Below are 21,133 nucleotides of genomic sequence, written 5' to 3'. Positions count from 1 at the left end.
TTGGTCTGCACAACTTTAGAACATTGAAAATATAAACTAATGAACAGCTCCATTACATTGCATCTACATCCAACAAGAACAGTAATTCTGTGAAACCTGGTAATGCAGATGCAAATTAAGACCACCTGGAGTTACAGAGGTACAGCGCAGAGCAATCGGAGCAAGAGGAGGGACCTGGCCAGCTCTGTGTATTTAACCACACCTGAGGAACCCCCTGATAAGCAGCTGCCAGCATCAGGAGTGTCAGTAGCTTGGAGGCTGCTGCTCACTCACCACCTTGCCAGACTATACTGCTCCACCTTTGTTTTGATTTTCATTGTTTAAATTTTCATATATTAGTGTGCATTTGTCTAATTTACTTGAGTCCATCACAATTTTTTGTTGTAACCTATGAACTGGGTCATAATAGACATTGCGCAAACTCTGACAAAGATGTAATGACTGACACTTTAAAGCAGAAATGCAATGATGTCACTGCTGCAGATGTTCACACAAGAGCAAAATCTATATGTGAGGTAAGCCAGATAACAGTCTGGGAATTGTCGTCTAGACAGGGGCAGAAGATAAAGAGCATGGATGGATTTGTTGTTGAGTTATCTTGGGAAATATGTGGTTCTTCCGAGTCAGAGGAGGAAATTGTTTCCTTGTCTGGACAGAATGATCTCTGGACTGCAGAAATGTTTTTCTGGTATGAATCAGGACTTATGTAGTTTGCATGTTCACCCCATGTCTGCGTGGGTTCTCTCCACTTCAGTTTAATTGGCCAATCCCAACTTGTAGGTGTGTGTACATGTGTGTTTGTTTGTGTATATGTGTGATTCAACGATGCATTGGCATTGCTCTCGGAGTGTCCTCTGCGTCATGTCCCCAGTCAGCTGGGAAAGGCTCCAGCACCCCACGATCCGGGACGGCGAATGATGAAGCAGGTTTAGAAAATGAATGAATAAAAGAAATACTTAAACATCATTTTGTGAGATATGTGAACATTTTTTGACTTGAACTGGATTGATTTTGACTGATGCATCTGAACATAAATAATTGCACAGACAAGTAAAACAATAATTAAAAATGTTTTTTCATCCAGTGTTTGACTTCACTGAGCAAATATGATTTCTTTATTCGCATGAACACATTCTACCTATGAAAACATGAGAAAACATGAGGCGAGATGAGAACCAATGAAGAGCCCGTTCGTAAAATGTAACTTTCTGCTGTGGGAGATCAATTTCTGTTAATCTCTGAACAAACAGGTTAAACAAAATGATCAGATATAATGATTAAGAGATTAATACACTACTGTTTGACTTCCCATGTGCATGTCAGAGGAAAGTTGCTCATTTCCTCCTTGAACACCTTGTCAAAGTGTTCATTCTGGGCCACAGTGAAGAGATTCTTCCAGTCACCTGCGATACCTGTTCACACACAGATAAAGACAGATAGTCACCACTCTGTTCTGGTGTGGTGGTCATAGTTTGTCATCTTTACAGTCGATAAAATATCAAAGAATGTTTAAAGAAGTTTGGAAACAAACCTTTACGCATGGTTGGCTCTGTATAGATGTGGGTTTCAAAAAAATCTTTGTAGTTTGCTTTGGGGTCAGTCTTCATGTTTCTGAATGTGGACTTCTCCACAACTTGATCAATGACTTCATCTGTCAAGTCTGCTCCCAGGAAAGTACAAAGTTTCACCACTTCCTGTCTCAGATCCTGTTAATTATAGATGTAGAATTTTATTTTAATGTGGAATCATTTGCTGCATTTCTGGCATTAAAAAGATTGAAGAAAATAAACCTAATAATGCCACTGAATTATATGTAATTATTAAGATAACCTTGTGTGAGGCCCCCGCATGTGATGTCAGTGCACCATGGAGCCACGTGGAGACACAGACGAACATGCATGCACACGCTCACTCCTACGGTCAATTTGGGACTGGCCAATTATCCTAAAGTGCATGTTTTTGGAGATGGGAGGAAGCCGGAGAACCCAGAGAGAACCCACGCAGACACGGGGAGAACATGCAAACTCCGCACGGAGCAGGACGCAAACCCGGAACTGTCTTGCTGTGCAGCGACAGTGCTAACCCACTGCGTCACCGTGCTACCCATTCACAGAAATATGAACACCAAATTAAAATTACATCAGTGGAAGTTTCACATTTTGTCATAATGACACATAGACACACAAGGTCAACCACAGTGGTTGATACACAAACAAACGACAAGGAGACCCCCAACCTTAAGCATGTTCTCATACTGCACAAAATGGATGTTCAGGTAATTTTGTGCTTGGTGATATTTTTTTACATGATCAAACCATGATCCATATCCAGCTGCAGAAGAAAACAAGGTGGTGAGATTTTCTTCTGTTGAGTTAAACGTCTCACATTACGAATGTTCACAGAAAAAGAAAACGCCTTTACATTCCACAATTTTTCATGCTAAAAGTAGCTAAATGCTTTCAATGCATCCAAGTAATACTTTTAATTAGAGATTTTCTGAGGATTCCTCCACAAACTTGGAAATGTGTAGTTTATTTGGAATCACCCACATAAATTACACATTTTCAAGATATGTAAAATCAAATAATAATCCAGAGCAAGACAAGGCAATGTCAGGTGAGCTCTCAATTGATACAACACAGGCATGGACCCGAAATTCTGGCAACAGTGAATATTGAACCTACCATCACCATCCAGGAACTGCTGAAACAAAACGTCAAAACTCTCAGGTGTTTCCAGCATGACAAAACTGTGGGCAAAGTAATACATGGACACCAGGACATCTTTGGGATTCCTCCAAACATACACAACCTGAAGGGGAAAAGATATATAATGTGTATGTACACAATCTATGGAGTGATTGGTTTTCAAAAATTAATTGCTCTTTTCACATCTCATGAAACAATGTTAGAGTGTCTTGATTGGTAAATTAGGCTTCAGATGGATTCTCGAATCAGAGCTTGAATATTGCAAATTGTCACCTTGACTTGATTATTTTTCACTCCGTGGGGCAACATCTCAGGGTGGAGATGTGAACGAAACACCCTAGGATCTGGTCTGGGTCGGAAGGGGTCACCTAAAAATCTGCTCTCTAACATAGGAACGCGTGTCTTGTTTGTGATGTCCTCCACCCAGTCAGGATGAGCAGCTCCAATTATCTCAGCCAGGATCTGCTGCATCCATATTGTGCCTAAAATAAAGTAAGGGATGTTTCAAGTAGATCACTAATATTTGAGGTGGGGGGGTCTCAATGTTTAGGTTCATCCTAGTCCTGCCAACGAGCTGTAGGATTTTTCTTTTCTTTTTTCGGCCCCTGCTTCTCATTAATCCTCTGCCTTTTTGATCCCTCTAGCACCACTCTCGCCCTTGCTTTCTCTCTCTCTCCCTCCCTCTCCTGTTCTCGCTCTCAGGCCTTTGTGTGGTGGATCATCGGCTATTGGCGACCTCTGTCTGCTTCCTTGGCTGGTGGTATCAAAAGCTATGGATCTGCATAACCATCCACTAGGGGAGACTGGTTCCATTTCATCTGGTTCAGCTATGGTTTGTGTTTTGGTAGGGGTAATCATACACTTTTTTGACTGAGGCATTTATTTGGTCTGTCCTCAGAGTGGTGTATCCTCAGTAATTTGTGACCTCTGTCTGCTTCATCGGCTGGTGGCGACTCACTCTACTGGATAGAGTGAGTGCTTTTGTCATATATTATTACATCCCGCTTCAAAGCGGTGATGTAATGTAATTGTCAGTGTGCCTGTGTTCGTCTGTCCGTCCCTTCTTTCGTCCACCAAATATCTTTGCATCCTTTGCAAAGATACAAAAGATGAAACAAAAAACACATTACTTAGGTGATAGGAACTAACACCTGTGCCAGCACTCCTTACAAAATGAGTCTGACAGTCTCCTGCTGAAAGAGGGGCTCAGGGTTTAAGTCTCATGCAGCATTTGAGAGTTCTTGTCAGCTGTTTAATTTGTCCGGTCATGTACTAAGCATGCTTGTCGTCAGTGAAGTGGTTGTTAATAAAGAAGTTAGCTATGATCATGTCTAAAACTGATTATTTCCAGCTCCTGACCTGACTTGGGGTATGCAACGAGGAAGATGTCAGTAGGACGGATCTCAGCATCAAGAAGAGCATCCAAGTCTTTAGGTCGCATTTTGTCCTTTACCAGGAGGTTCACATTTTTGTACCTGTACAGGTAAGGGCTGACAAGGTCCAGAGTGTCCATGGATTCTAAAACTGAATAAATTTAGTTAATTTAGTTTGTTCACAGTTGTTGTATCACTGACTTTGCTGATGTCTCTGCACAAATATAAACACAAATCTGATCAAAAAAACCTTGATAGATGGTAGAATATCAGTTAAAACTGCTCAAAATACCCCACTTATAATTACCCCATCGAGGTAACAGTTTGCTTTGACTCTGGTAGGGGGAATAGTGACCTTTTTAGTTAGAAATTATTTTCATGTTACAATAATATCAAAACTATTTTTACCTTTTAAAATAAAATTCAACTGAGACATATGCTTTTCCTCTTCTTTGCATATTAATATCATTGCAATATTAATGAAGTTGTTCTTCTCAACTAACCTCTGCTAAAAAATTAAATAAATGTATGCCAAGTGAACGTGTGTATAAAGTTTTCTTCCTCTCACCTCTGGAGCAGGACATCATGTCAAGAGATACAGCGAAGGGAGTCCACTTCAAATTTTCCACCAGTGAATGAGAGCAAAGAATACAAACTGTCCTTTTTGTACTGGCAAACAGTCATGACTAGCAGCATTTAAATGAAGGTAATCATGGTAGTGGAAGGTTTGCATAACATAATAGGACAGGGTTGATGGGTAAATACTAAAAACAGGAATGACCAACTAGAAACCCTTTGAATTCTATGAGCAAAGTGCGGAAACAACCCCAAATTGATTCCTAGCACCCCCAAAATATTTTAAAGTTGCTGATTTTTATTGTTTATGTCTATTTTTAGAATGCAAGAAAAAGTCAAAGTCATACAGTACAGTACATGGTTGAAATGTAATATTTTAACCACAGACATACAGCACCCCCCTTGTTCAAAAACAAAACGCAGGCAGAACAAGGCAGGAACAAAACAGACTTACAGGAGAGAACCTGAGGACAAAACTACAAAGCAAGAACAAAACAGGAACAAACCGGCAAAGAGCTCCGACACCACCTGACTTAAAAAGCCTAATTGAGTCCAGGTGTGAAGACCAGCAACGGGTGTGGAGAGCACCAACGGGTGTGGAGAGCACCAACGGGTGTGGAGAGGACCAACGGGTGTGGAGAGCACCAACGGGTGTGGAGAGCACCAACGGGTGTGGAGAGCACCAACGGGTGTGGAGACACCAACGGGTGGGGAGCCGAGGATCCACTCACAAGACAGCCACACCAAATTGTGACAATGACACTATTCTATTTTTTGTAACCATTGGTTAATAATCAATTTTATCATCAGTTAAATTGTTCTATTTTAATTGTTCTACACTTTTATGTTTTAATAATGTTCATATTCTATGTTCAGTGTTGTGTTTTCTTATGTTCAGTGTTATGTAATCAAGCCCATTACAAATGGGCTTGATTACTGACAAAAACGTTTAGACCAAAGCTAATGTCCTAACTTGTGTTGATATTATTTTTCATTAGTCAGTTGGATAACTTGATCTTTGATTAATAGAGTTCTGTGGGTTTAATAACCGGAAAAATTAAAAGGATTTATGTGATAACAAACAACAAGCAAACATTTTTTTGTGCAACTGTAATGTTGGTAACTTGAAAAAGTAATAAATTCAGAATTATTTAACATTAAGGAGTGGTTGCATTTATTAGATTACAAGAGAAACAGACATTATACACTACTGTTTGACCTCCCATGTGCATGTTAGAGGGACGTTGCCCATATTCTCCTTGAAAACTATGTCAAAGTGTGTATTCTGGGTCACAGTGAAGTGATTCTTCCAGTCACCAGCAATACCTGTCATGACACAGAAAAAAGTTTTATATTTTCCAGTCTCTTCTAGTCTGATGGCCATAGTTTGTCACCTTTACAGTTGATAGAATGTAAGAGAATGTTTAAAGAAGTTGTGTAAACAAACCTTTACGCATGGTTGGCTCTGTATAGAAATGGGTTTCAAAAATTTCCTTGTAGTTCATCAAGTCAAGTCTGCTCCCAGGATGGCACAAAGAGTCACAAATTCTTGTCTGAAGTCCTGTGACTCATGGATATCAAAGTTATTTTAGTGTGGAATTATTTGCTGCATTTCTGACATTACAAAATAGAAATTAAACCCAATACCTGCCACTGAATAAAATATTTACCCCAGTCACCCCAATGGTACCCTTTAAAATACAGTAACTCAGTAGCTGTCATTGCATTATACAGTATTAACCTTACAACAGTAGCCATTTTCAAACTATTTTCATGTCAGCAGAACATCTTCAGCCATTAGTTCTACAGGGCAAATTTGGCCTGTTGGTGTTGTCACGACCTTGTGCAATCTGTTTGCCTTTCTCTCACTGGTCTGTCTTTCTTGCAGCCACTAGGAGTTGGCTGGTAGGCAGAGCTGTGAGGGAGTGCCTGTTAGTGACCGCCATTCTGGGTTGGGCCTGCAGGGCTTTGTAAGGACCGCCCTTTTGGTCACAATCTGTCTCAGCTGGGCCTGCTGCAGCCTCATCAGCCTGATCACTTTGTTTGGTTTGTTGCACCTTACAACACGACTTTACACCATGATTCACTCATCCACGCACGGTTAACATGACCCTTCCTACATACACATGCCATCAGTAATTTGCTTTTGCTCATTTGTTTTAGTTAAAACTAACTTTGACTGTTATCTCTTGTGTGTGGCCTCCCTTTTGTTGCCGACCTTGAGCCAGGTGGTAACAGTGTCCAGTAGTAGCTAATGAGTATCAGCAGCCAAAGTGATATACAAGTTCAGCCATCAATTAGAGAAAGATCAAGTGTTGTGAAAGGTTTGGTGAGATGTTAGAAGAAAGCTTTCAGCTGGCACCAAACTGATTCTGGCCAACCATTAGGGGACTCCATCCCTTTGTCCACATAATTTCTGGGATGCATAGGGGGCCTGCTGACCTCAACTGGAGGACTAGCTGAGAGGTGCAGGTCCCAGGATTTCCTCAATCTAACTAACATGCATTCCAGTGAGTCAATAGAGCAAGAGGACTTAGAGATGGGTTCAGTGTTCACTGGGGCTGAAGATGCTGCAGCTGTTAAACAATGAGATGATTATTATCTCAATGCTCTGGATGGTGTAGGGCTGTGACACATCTGTGCAACAATATGCAGGATGACACAGTGCTCCTGGAGGGGCAAACTGGAGTGGTGGTGTAGTGGTCTCCTTGCCAAAGAATGTGTTAAAATAATCCTTACTATTCCTGTTCCATACTCTTGCGAGGGTGCTGGAAGAAGCATCAGAGCTTGCCCAACCAGTCCACATGTGCATTGTGGGACTGAACAGGGCTTACAACTCATCTTCCAAGGTATCCTTTGTCAACGGTTCTGCTCATGTAGAAAATTTCTGGGCGTAGCCAAGTGGTAGAGGGTGTCGGATTTGGTGGCCGTAGGAATCGGTCTCTGACTTTTGCAGATGACGTGGTCTTACTAGCCTGATCGAACATTGACCCAACTCACGGTGTCTACATTTCAACCCTGACCTGATGAGCTGGTGATGAGCTCTGGGCAACAAATAAATGGATAAGATCACAAGTACAAGCAGCTGCTATGACTTTTCTCTGCAGGGTGGTTGGGCTCAGCCTACAGCTAGGGTGAGGAGCCCAGGTGTCCGGAAGAAGCTCAAGGTAGAGCCACTACTCCTCCGCATCGAGCAAAGCCGCTTCAGGTAGTTCAGCACCTTGTCTGGGAGGTGTTCCTGGCATGTCCAACTAGGACAAGACCCAGAAGAAGACCCAGGATCCTGGAGAGATTATATCTCTTGGTTGTGAACAGCTTAGGATTCCCCCAGAGGAGTTGATGGAAGCTGTCTGGGATTCCCTGCTCAAACTTCTCCTGAATCTACGGACCCGAATAAGCTGCTGTAGACAACACATCTTTGAATTTTTGTGAAATCATTTTTCACGGTTATCATGTTGCACTGACCGACAGAAATCTCCTTGTTTTCCGCCACTTATTTGAATCTGGGTTGTGGGAGCAGCAGTTTTAGCAGGGCTGCCCAGACACTCCTCTCCCTAGCCACTTCCACCAACTACTCTGGGATGTTCCCAATGCATTCACGGGCCAACAGATATAATCTCTCAAGAAAATCTTTGGTCTGTCTGTAGGCCGCCTCCAGATCAACCTGCCTGGAACATCTCCCATAGAAGGCATCAGGGGGGCATCCTGACCAGATGCCTGAGCCATCTCTGCTGGCTCCATTTGGAGGAGCAGCACCTCGATCTTAAGCCTCTCCTGGATATCCAAGCTCACTATTTCTGAGGCTAAGGCCAGCCACCCTGTAAAGAATCATTTTAAGCTGCTTGTATGCACATCTTATCCTTTCCGTCATTGCCCAGATGTATAAACTTTAAAAAAAACTGGAATTTCACAATTGACACAATCACATTTTTTCATGATGACACACACGGTGACAGACTATCAGCTACAGTTGTTCATATAGAAGCAATAGAAAAAAGAAGACTCCCAACCTTCAGCATGTTCTCATACTGCACAAAATGGATGCTCAGTTGATCTCGTGCTTCATGACCTTTTTTCACATGATCAAACCATGATCCCCCTAAAACTAGAAGAAAAGTTGAGGGTTTTTTTCTGTTGTACAAAGTTGTTTGCCACACATTAGTAATGTTAGCAAAAACAATACATTTACATTCCTTATTTATTTTATTCTAGAGGTAGCTAAATGCATTTGAAATCCCAAGTACATCTGTTGCTTTAGTAACTCAGATGGTATCAGAAGAGAACACCTTGAAAATGTACCTGGAATATAAGAGCAAAACAAGACAAAGCTTGTTCTCATTCAATACAACATAAGCATGGACCTTTTATTCTGGTGACAGTGAATATTGAACCTACCGTCACCATCCAGGAACTGCTGAAAGAAAACCTCAAAACTCATGTGTTTCCAGCATGACAAAACTGTGGGCAAAGTAGTACATGGACACCAGGACATCTTTGGGATTCCTCCAAACATACACAACCTCAAGGGAAGATATATATGTACATGGTCTTTAGAATGATCGTTTTCCAATAATTCTATGACATTATCACAGCTCAAGAAACAATGTTGGGAGTGTCTTGATTGGTGAATTGCTGATGTATTCTTGAATCAGAGCTTGAATGTTGTAAATTGTCACCTTTACTTGCTTATTTTTCACTCCATGGGGCAACATGTCAGGGTGCAGATGTGAACGAAACACTCTAGGATCTGGTCTCGGTCGGAAGGGGTCACCTAAAACGCCCTATTGGTGACGTCCTCCACCCTATCAGGGTGAGCAGCTCCAATTATCTCCACCAGGATCTGCTGCATCCATATAGTGCCTAAAACAAATAGAGACGTTTCAAATAAAGGGAGAAGAAGGACCAGATAGACAGGCTTCCATTGTTACCACGTAACAACTGACAAATGTTTTTTAATTAACTCACTGATATAAATTAAGGAGACAAAAGAGTATTCAGCCCCCGGAAGACGTTTGGATGTGCTAGAATATTTTCTCACGATCTTGCTTCATTTTGCCTTTAACATCAGATGAGATACCTCTAAAATCCCATACTGTGGACAGCCATCCATCCATCCATCCATTTTCTAAACCCACTTCATCCACTGTCGCAGGTTACGGGGTGCTGGAGCTTATCCCAGCTGGCTGGGGGCGTGAGGCAGGGCACACTCCGTGCGTGACACCAGTGCACCTCAGAGCCACATATACATATACATAGACACACACGCACACATTCATACCTATGGGCAATCTAGGACAGTCCAAATAACCTGAAGCACATGTTTTTGGAGGTGGGAGGAAGACGGAGAACCCAGAGAGAACCCACGCAGACACCTGGAATACATGCAAACTCCACAAAGAGTGGGACATGTACCTGGAACCGCCTTGCTATGTGGTGACATCGCTACCCACTGCTCCACTGTGCCGCCCAACTGTGAACATTTTCTTTTTAAAAAGGAGCAGCAGAGATGCAACAAAACAGTAAACTCATTCATTCATTCATTGTGCCACCGTGCAGCCCAACAGTAAATTCAAGTATAAATAACACACACACACACAGTCTAAACTAGTGTCCTGCACAAACCAAAGGCAGTTGAGGTGGTTATGGATGTTCTCATACAGAGCATGCTTGTAGTCAGTCCAGTCTCGTTTATTGTTTAATTTGGATGCCAAATAATTCCAAAAGCCCAAAGTCAAAACCCTGGATATTCACCAGGGTGATGATGGATTTTTTATTCCTGAAGCTGAACAAAACTTCCTATGTCCAGTGTCTGCCGGCACTGATGGTTAAAGCTGGTTGAACTCAAACCAAGAGCTGATGATCTCCCTTTATTCCAATTCATTCCACTCAGAAACACATCCAACATTTCAATGTTAAAATAATGACTACATTTCTTTTTGTGGACTTCGCTATTGACTTAATTTCAATCTGCACCTAAATAAAATGGTTTTAATGGCCCAGCCATCATTGTTACAACTTTTTAAAAATACCTATAAGGTATTTTCAGTGGGAAAATTAATCGCATGCAAGTATAGTTCTTAAATTTCTAGTTTTCACAAAAATATCATAGTTTATGGACGTATTCATTCATAAAATACTGCACACATACAAACTCTATTGTACAAACAGTAGTGTTGCAACACATACAGCAGTAATTTATTTTTGAACAGCATAAGTTACAATAGATAAGGACCAGTTCAGGGTTGTTGGTAAAGAAGCTAGCTATAATCATATCTAAAACTGATGATTTCCAGCTCCTTACCTGATTTGGGGTATGTAAGGAGGAAGATGTCTGTAGGACGGATTTCAGCATCGATAAGAGCATCCAAGTCTTTGGGTCGCAGTTTGTCCTTTGTCATAAAGTTAATCTTTTTGTACCTGAACAGGTAAGGACTGATGAGGTCCAAGGAGCCCATGGATTCTAAAGCTAAATAAATACGAGTTAATTTAGTCAGTCTTCAATTTTGTTGTACCATTAATTTTTTTAAAAATGCCACAACACATTTCCTCTGTTTTGTATAGTCCTCTCATTACAGTAATATTTAATGAACGTCATTTCAACTGGTTTATGACGTTTAAAATGAAGAAAATATAATTAAGAATGAAAGTGTGTATTAAGTTTTCCTACACTCACCTCTGGAGCAGAGCATCATGTCAAGAGACGCACTTAAAGAGATCCACTGGAGGTTCTGCACCAGTAAACAAGCTAAATGAAAAAGGCAGCCCTTCTTACACTGAAGAACAGTCATGATTAGCAGAATGTAAATAAAAGCTCATGGAGACACTGGAAGTTTTCCATGGTACAATCACAGAGGAAGGATGGGTACACAATGAAAACTGGAAGAGTAGGTGCAAGACCAGATGGGAGGGAGCACTTTGCACTCTATGAGCAAAGCGTGTACTGTGATAGGTCAGAGATTTTCCCCATGCTTCTATGTTGGACTTGCAAAAAGTTGATGAAGAAACTACAACTGACAAACCTTCTCTTAGTAGAGACAAAAGGCGTTTTTAGAATTTGCTAGCTCCCTGCCTTCTGTTATCAAGACTGCCAGCCAGCACCTAACTAGCCTCCATCTAGCTCCGGTAGCTGTGTATATCTTATTTTTACAACCACTCCTGCAATATGTGTGCATTGAAGCAGCGACAACATAAACTTAAATAAAAATCAGACAACAGAATCCATGATCTCAAACAGCCAAAATGGAAATAAATGTAAACCACACACAAAATAAACTTGAGTTGAAACTCATTTTGTAAGGATTACAAACTGCACTGCAAACGACATGTTAAAAAAATTGTCACATGGCCTAGGGTGAAATGGATGATGTCCAAAATTAACCCAAATAGAACCAAAAAGACAAACTACAAAGCTGAACTAAAGCAGGTATCAACATGGAAAATCAAAAAAAGAAAGTCCTTACTACCTTCAATGGGGGACCTGACCAAACAAAAATACCCAAATACTGACTAGTGTACATAAACAGACCAATACCTTACATGTTTAAAAATAGAGACTTTCTAACCTTAGGGCATTAAAATACTTAAACACATTTAAACTAATATGTAAAGTCAAACCTAAGAGGCAGTGAACTCACCTAAATCTGTGGTGAAGAGAGAGTGCAAACAGATGGCTTCTGTAGAGTGTTTGTGGAACAGGTTAACAGGCAGTTAGCAACAGGTGAAGGAAACAGGTGAATGAGTATGATTGAGCAGCTGCAGGCAGGATTGGATGATCTTCTCGGTGATCTTCTTTGGTTAGTGGACATAGAAACAGAATGAAAAAAATACCACCCATCTTACACACACACTCATACGTAGGGAATACTTAACATTTTTCCAGAATTTGAAAGTAAGCAACAATGAGGATTTTGTATAATTTTATCAATATAAACATTTGAAAACTCAATAACCAAATTCAAGGATAGGACAGCATGTCTCTGAACTCACTTTTTAAATAAGCACAAGATGCAGACAAAGATGGTAAAATCAGCAGAGAACTCAACCCTTTAGTATCCGTTGATAGAGTTAAACACACGTACTTGTGGCACACGCTAGAAAGCTTCAGTTTCATCTCTCACTTTATTGCCAGATTCAGACCTTGTGCGAAGAAATTGCACTAAAGGTTAACAAGACCAGAGGGCCATGAGGCAGGGCAGCCCCCTCTCTGGGATGCTCTACTCTCTGGCTCTGGAGTGTTTTTTAAAACAGCTGAGGGCAGACCTCTATGGTTTTATTGTTCCCAGTTCTACTTTTGGTTTTAAAATGTCCATATGCTGACGATATTGTTGTTACTATTAAAAAAACAGAAAGATGTCGATTTTTTGGAACAAACTGTACAACACTTTAGTGAGATCTTCCCCACCAAGGTGAACTGGGCTGGAGGAGATCCAACCTTCAGATAAAAATGGGGGAAAATGAGTTTAAGTACCTTGGAAGGAGGTTATCTAGGAGACCAAACTGTTGTTTAGAAGAACTTGGAAGACACACCACGACACCATGAATGTAATGTGCAGATATATTTCTGCTGAAATCTGCCAGGGTTGAATCAGACAGTCTAAGATTCATCCTATGATGGACTGCCAGAGAAATTGTAAGATGTGACGTGATCGCACAAGTCTAATGTTCTGCAGACCATATGACCATATTAATCTCTTCTGAACCATTGATTGGCTAATCATCATAAACAGAAACTGGTTTGTTTGACTCTGACATGGCAAGTAAAGTTTTTCAGTTTCCTGGAGCAGAGACAGAGGTGAGAGTGGGTAGTTGAACACGCATGTAGGGGTTTGAGAAGCACTAAGCAAGATGGAGAGAAGCTTTTTAAAGAAGTCATTGGCCCCCTACTGCAGCCTTGTTCACATGAGAATCAATCTGGTCTTGTGTTTGATGTGAATCTCAGATAAAAGAAGCTGAACAAAGACTGACAGGAGGCATGAGAAGGTGGGGCAGAGACAGACATAGAGATTAATGGCACAGGCAAACTGAAACATGTGGATGTATGAAGTGGTGTAAGAATCACATTCACCAAAGAAGGTCTGACAGACACCAGGTTTAAGGCTTGATGCAAATAGTAATATTGACAGTAAAGTTGCAGGACAATGTATTGCTAATATGGTTATACATGACATATTTCTTTATATTGTATATTGTACACCTGAACAAATAATATTGAGTAAGTAATGCTGGGAAAATATATCTATTTAATAATCCACAAACTCTAATGTCAAAACCTGATGCTATAATGAAAAGGTGATGTGAAATGACATGCAGGCTTCATGTTTGCTTGTCTTCTTTGGTATTTGTTTTTCAATTTTGATCTTTAAAATGAACAAAACAAAGGTAATTACAAATAACTTGGTACAAATGAAATTATGAATGAAATTATGAAATATTTGCATATTCTAAGCCCTCTTAACATAATTTTCTGTATCACAGGAGAACCAAATACAGGAACATCAGCACTGAGAACGAACAGATTTATGGTTGCATATCGTGATCATTTTACTCTCTATTACATAGAATCCTCATTCACAGTCTGCCCTGCAAACAGTAACTAATTTAACTGCTTGTTAAATTAGCCCATCAGTCCCAGGGCTCTTTGTATCCTGTTTAAAATCTCTGTATTTCTGTCTGACTCAGGGAAACCTCAGAAGGCTTGATAATTAAGAACTTGCCTGCTAAAATATTTTTTTTTATTCTTCAGAGGTGTAGTAATGTCGATCCAAACCATATTGTCCCACTTTAACCTCTGCACACTGGGCAGACAAAGACAGTAGACAAAAAAATCAAAACAACTGATTGACTGAAACATGGATGTAGGAGGACGAGATGAAACACAGACATAGTTCTACAACACATCAGTCAGTCAGACAGACAGCGGGGGTGAAACAAGGTCAAAGCTAGTGCGGTGGACCCCATTGCAGTGAACCTCCTCCCCCCTTGATGCTTGCATTAGCAACACAATGCAAAGTCTATTATCATCATCACCACCATAACCAGGATTAGGAAAAGGTTTGGTTCAAATCCATCAGTGGGCCAGATTTCATTCCTATTTGAAATGTGCGGGGTATCACCAGTGGTATAAATCATAAAGCACCATTTTAAAAACTGTCCCTCATGATGAGTGCTAAGGACTCCCCCCCCACCCACTTGTTGGTCCATCAGTCGGTCGTCATGCTCCTTATGGAACAGTATAGGAATGTTGTGTTATTTGTACTAAGCTGAACAGAAAAGTCATAGCTCTGCTATTGAAGACTGCATAGACAATGTAAGGCGGGGAAAGCAGCTTTTGGGTCTTTTCTTGTTTTTATTTCAGTCGAAAAAGGCTCTGACATTGTTGTTCTTTCTGCTAATTAAGCTGTTTGAGAGAGGGGCTGGTCTGACAGGACCCGGCTTGGCAGGGAGGCAGAGAGTCAATGGGGCAAAGCTGAACAGGAGACATTTATGGGCCAACTTAAGCCATTGTTTCCCTCTACTGAGGATCTTTTCAGGTCGACCTCCTCTGTCTCGGTGACCTGTACAATGAGAAGAATGCCACTCCAAGAACACAGAGCTGGCCATTGGGAGCAGCCCTGCAGAATTAGGATTTCATGGCTCTGGGCCAAATCCAGACACGGCCAAGATTCCACAGATATTTTATACTTCTCATCATCAAATGCTCGATGTAAGTGTGTTTATGTGTCTTAGAATGATGCAGAATGTTTAAAGGCTGATATTCTGCCCATTCCAGATCGGTCGAGGCCCGGGTTAACAAGGACCACCATCAGTGCTGTTCACCTATGGGTGCCGGTGGAAATTTAACTACTGTTGGTCGAAAAAAGAGAAGAGGAAAGTGTGTTCGTGGGAAACAGAGAGAATAAAGAAGGAGAGATGGTGGACTTTGCAAAAAGGATGGAAACGGCTATAGTGAATACTTTTTTCCAGAAGAGGCAGGAACATAGGGTGACCTATAAGGAGCACACAGGTAGACTACATCTTGTGTAGACGGTGTAACGTGAAGGAGATCGGTGACTGCAAACTAGTGGTAGGCGAGAGTGTAGCCAAACAGCATAGGATGGTGGTGTGTAGGATGACTGTGGTTGTGAGGAAGATGAAGAGGACAAAGGCAGAGTAGAGGACAAAATGGTAGAAGCTGAAAAAGGAAGAGTGTCGCATCACTTTTAGGAAGGAGTTAAGACAGGCTCTGGGTGGTCAGGGGGTGCTTCCAGATGACTGGACAACTATATGATAAGGTAGAACAGGTGGAGGAGCAGGTAGAGAGGTGGAGGTTTGTCCTGGAAAGGAGAGGAATGAAGGTTAGCCGCAGTAAGACAGAGTACATGTGTGTGAATGAGAGGGACCCAAGTGGAAGAGTGAGGTTACAGGGAGAAGAGATCAAGAAGGTGGAGGATTTTAAGTACTTAGGGTCAACAGTCCAGGGCAATGGAGAGTCTGGAAAAGAGGTGAAGAAGCGTGTACAGGCAGGATGGAATGGGTGGAGGAAAGTGTCAGGTGTGATGTGTGATAGAAGAGTTTCAGCTAAATGAAAGGAAAGGTGTACAAAACTGGTGAGACCAGCGGTGTTGTTTGGTCTAGAGACAGTGTCACTGAGGAAAAGACAGGAGACAGAGCTGCAGGTAGCAGAGATGAAGATGCTGAGGTTCTCTCTGGGAGTGACCAGGAAGGATAGGATCAGGAATGAGTACATCAGAGGGACAGCACATGTTAGAGGTTTTGGAGATAAAGTCAGAGAGACCAGACTGAGGGTTGGACATGTCCAGAGGAGAGATAGTGGATATATTGGTAGAAGGATGCTGAGTTTTGAACTGCCAGGCAGGAGGCCTAGAGGAAGACCAAAGAGGAGGTTTATGGATGTAATGAAAGAGGATATGAAGGTAGTTGGTGTGAGAGAAGAGGATGCAGAAGACAGGGTAAGACGGAGGCAACTGATTCGATATGGTGACCCCTGAAGGGAAAAGCCGAAAGGAGAAGAAGATTCTGCATGTATTCAAATATGTTTTTCAATAGTATGGCTGTTACAAAAAGTTAGGCCAAACTCTATTTTGTAAATGTGTTTCATTTTTCAGACAACTTGAAAAATTTTAAAATATACAGTATGTATGTTTAATGTACAAAATTTTAAAAGTATAAATTTCCTTGTTAATGATGTTGTAGCTGTAATGAATTTAACTCTTTGGTCCAATAGCCACCTGTTCCTGCAATGGGAACTAGACATTAGACATGTGATATTAACGTAAAGGTGTTGGCATGTTGCAGAATATCATAGTCAACAAACAATCCTTTCATGAATGTGTACTGTATGTGTCTTTATATGTGTACGTGCTTTGGTCCATTTGATGGCCATCCAAGCATCTCAGTTTACTTGGACTGGATGGCAGTTCCCTCCTCTCTTGCCAAGGCACAAAGCTCTGTCACTGGCCTGAAGCGGAATTTGTTCTCTGCTTAGTAGTCACAGAAAACTTTCTTTTTTCAAATTTCAGTTTTCTTGTGACATAAAACAACCCATTTCTGTGTCAACACCACCTGTTTATGTCTTAACAGTTTGCCAGTTTCTATTCCTTTATCAACTGCCATGTGTTGTCATAATGTATCTCCATTTACCACAAAGTGGTGAACGACACTTTCAGAGGAGCCAGCACCTTGTACAACAAAGCGGCCCAATTATAGAGCCATTTGTGCGTTTGTCAGGGGCTTCAAATGGGCACTGGTTTCTCGGGGTAGCCATATTGGGGAGGTCAGGCACAGCATCTGAAAAGGCAGCTTTATTACAGAACGACCCATCCCTCTCTTAGATGAACACCCAAGAAGAAAAAAAATGACATAATGGGAAGAAATAAAAAATGACAACTTTGTTCTTTTTAACAGTTTGGCTGAGCCGGCCTGTCTGGCTGCTCTGCGGAGCGCAGCAGCATGTGTTTCAGGGATTGTCCTGGAAGCGGGAGTGCAGAAACAGCAGGGAGCAGAAGACAAACAGGCAATTCGTGACTCATTAAACACGGCGACGGTAGCCAGCACAGTGGAGGGGTGTGAGGACCCACGTTCCAACCGGGCGATAAACCCCCCCTGTACCAGCTGGAGCAGGCATCTGTCAGCCGCACGCCGCACCACGCCACGCCACCGAATATCAGCAACAAGCCATATCTGAGCTGCTGGCCGCAATTTTCAAATGCCCTATACTTACATAACAGCCCTGATTGGTTCACATGAGACTCACAGGTCCGCTGACAGGCTTCATGTTGGAGAGTTGTTACAGCAAAAGTAGGAGAGGAAAATAATGTAAATCTCATCTCCTACAAAAAGGCCAGTTGGATCATGTTCTTTATGAGCAACAGATTTAATGAAGTGACAACACACTCTTCTATATTATGTTATATTATATCATATTATATTAAATTAAATAATAATTTTTATAGTTATCCTAACTCCAGACATTACAGGTTCAATAAATTCCTGCTTTGTGGGTGCTGTGATATGAGATGTGTAAAATTAAATAAAATTTCCACACAAGTTTGCATAGTTACACATAAACGAGTTCTCAAATTCCTCACATGATACGTGGAACACTAGACTTTAACAACTATTTATGACTTTTATTATAACTATTTATTCCTCCATCTGTCTCTGCAAGAAGACAGAAATGTCACAGGAGAATATTCTCTTTGCAAAATTAGGTGCAAAACAACAAAGACAGCGTAACTCAATAATAACTCAATAATAATGATATTGTTGATGCAAGGTTATCAAAATGCTCCGTCTCTTGGAAAAGTTCAACATCAGCAGGACTTCACAACGAGGTAAAACTTTGCTCTCAATAGAATTTAATGAGCATCTAACTGCCTAATTAAATGCTGAGAGCAGATAAAAGCATGAAATATAGATAAGCTGGAAACGCTGCCTATAGCTCTGTGGCCTGTGCCGAGGAAAACAGTGACGTCTCCCATAAAGCCACCATCAGCAGAGCAGCCAAACTGCACCTCGTCCTCCACGCGGTTGTGAATGTTTAATAAGAAAATGAAGATAAGCATGTAGCCACGCAAGCCATGAATAAACACTAAATTGTGTGCAAGTGGAGTGAGGTAAAATAGTGTCTAACTTACAATGAAAAGCTGGCGTTATTGTAGTGCTTCCGAAGCCCATGGCACTTCCTAGCACTGAGAGTTTTGAGCTTTAACAGCGCTAGCCTTGTGACAGAAGGGGCCTCTCTTTCTCCTCACCAGTAGTAGCCAGGGTTGTAATTCTGACTTGAGCTGTTTTTACGACTCCCTCTCCTCATTTCTCTGGAATATGAAAACATCAGCATATGGCGGCCAACAGCACAGAGGCTAAGGAGTCAACGTCCCATAAGTAACATTGGGACCGAGGTGACATTCATTTCACTACTGCCCCCCTGGCTCAAAAAAGAGGACAGAGAAGAGACAAAAAAAAAAAAGACACACAGCCACAGAGTGAAAGGAGACAGATGGTGAGATGCACAAGGACAGACAAAGATGGCTTGCTTCTCGTTTTCTTGCACCAGCAGGTCTTCATCGCCTCCCTGCCTCACTGTGTTCAATGTGCAGTTCATAGAATTTCATGTGGCGACCAGGAGCAGAAAATCTGTCTGTCAGCTGCCAAAGGTTCCAGCTACACTCTGTTCCTCTGAGCGCTCTTAGAAACCAACTGTTTCACACCCAAGAATTACACTATTTATGGCCCTGGTTAAAATGGGCAGTTTCTGGGCATGCTGCATGTGCGTTTCTGTGTGTGTGTGTGTGTGTGTGTGTGTGTGTGTGTGTGTGTGTGTGTGTGTGTGTGTGTGTGTGTGTGTGTGTGTGTGTGTGTGTGTGTGTGTGTGTGTGTGTGTGTGTGTGTGTGTGTGTGTGTGTGTGTGCATTTCATGCAGCAGATGGGAAGCAATATGGCACACCTCTGCCCAGACAGATGTGACACAGCACATCACAGTGAGCCGGGAGAGGAATCTCAAACCTCGACAACATCTGGACCTGTGGCAACCTTCACCCGCAGCAAGCAAGCTAACTTTATGTAGCTGCTAAGGGCCTGGGAGAGCAGAGGAGAGGAAACACTGGCCTCTAGCACGTCACACATCCATGAAATCTCTCACATCGCATCTTTATCTCAGCGGTACTTTGACTGACGGATGAGGAATCCCACCCCCCTCAGTGAGAGGTGTCAATCAGATGCTCTGTGGAGTGGTGCGCGGAGGCCCGTCCCAACATGGGCCTGTCATGGCCTGCTGCACAGGACTGCATTCCCACCACTCAGGGGGGTTGCCTGGATGGGTCAGACTGGGGCTTCCACAAGGGCAGGAATAACGAGAAATAGGACAGTGCAAGCCACGAGTGGGTTGGGGATGATGAGGAAGATGATGACGCGAGACATCAACGTAAAACAGACACTGGGGGAGGCGTTTCCTGCCCATGCTTGTATCAAATGTCAAGCATCACTTTGTTGAGCCCGATCCAAATATTTCATCTGCCAGCATTACCAATCTATTGATAATCAACTCCTGAAAGGTAATGACGTCCTCTTCTGCCTCAGTTCTACTTTAAGTGACAACAAGCAAATGATTGAACACCTTATACCTGTAAAAAAAAAAAAAAACATGCAACATTAAATTAATCATTTTAACTGACTTGATTCAATGTGTGAATGCCAAACCTATTAGATCTGAATTCTAAGATTTGAGATGAACAAGTGGTTGTAAACATTTCAAAAACAAGCCTCCCTCCTACCAAGACTGTGATGAAATAAAAAAATGTTTTAGCGCATTGTGTTTCATAGATAATATTCAAAATGAGGGAAACCATAATAATCCATTGAAGCTCAATTAAACAAGCAAAGAATGATTTCACACCACAGCAAACAACAGCTAATTGGCTAATTTTCCAGGGTAAGAATAATAAAGGTTTGTGTTTTAATGTAACATACAGGAAGCAGAAATCACAAGGTTGAAAATCTCAGAAAAGTAAAACCTGTTTCATAATATACATAATTAATCAAACTGATCCTGTTTCTCTGCAGGATAATGATAGTATCTGAGAGTTCCTGTGTTCATGTTCAAGGTATAGTGATGGGAAGAGACGCTCTTTCATTCACCCGCTCACTCATATCATTACAAAGAGTGTATCTGCAAAGTGTGTGTCTTTACCTGGTCCATTCTGGTTGTTGTAGATCTTCTAAATCTCATGCATTTTGATCCTACATCCAACTCTCCTACATGGACATCATTGCTTCATAACAAGAGTGTCTCTCTGGCAGTGAAGTTTAATGACTTATCGCGTTAACATATATTAATAGTCTCAATAAGTAACGTAACATAATCAGTCTCAGTCTGTGTTTTCTTTCTGGTAGAGGAACTAAATGATTGGTCTGATGAATAGAAACTATTCCAAACATCCACAGATTGTAGACTGATTAAATGTTTTCGCTAAATGTTTT

At 41.5% G+C, this 21,133-nt stretch overlaps 1 protein-coding gene across 1 annotated transcript; it reads right to left on the bottom strand.

Annotated features, from left to right (window-relative positions):
* Positions 1-1,106: 1,106 nt before the first annotated feature.
* Positions 1,107-4,709, bottom strand: LOC137604173 (amine sulfotransferase-like). The gene is made up of 7 exons (XM_068328131.1): positions 4,650-4,709; positions 4,068-4,232; positions 2,982-3,190; positions 2,685-2,811; positions 2,237-2,331; positions 1,532-1,706; positions 1,107-1,412 (listed from the first exon to the last, which is right to left on the bottom strand). The coding sequence occupies exons 1-7, from the start codon at positions 4,666-4,668 to the stop codon at positions 1,294-1,296; spliced, it is 909 nt and encodes a 302-aa protein (XP_068184232.1). The 5' UTR covers positions 4,669-4,709; the 3' UTR covers positions 1,107-1,293.
* Between the last annotated feature and the right edge of the window lie 16,424 nt (positions 4,710-21,133).

Source organism: Antennarius striatus, chromosome 11 (genome assembly GCF_040054535.1).
Source record: "Antennarius striatus isolate MH-2024 chromosome 11, ASM4005453v1, whole genome shotgun sequence".
In the NCBI taxonomy this organism is placed as follows: Eukaryota; Metazoa; Chordata; class Actinopteri; order Lophiiformes; family Antennariidae; genus Antennarius; species Antennarius striatus.
The sequence above is the reverse complement of the archived record's forward strand: the minus strand, read 5'-3'. Positions and strand labels throughout refer to the sequence as shown.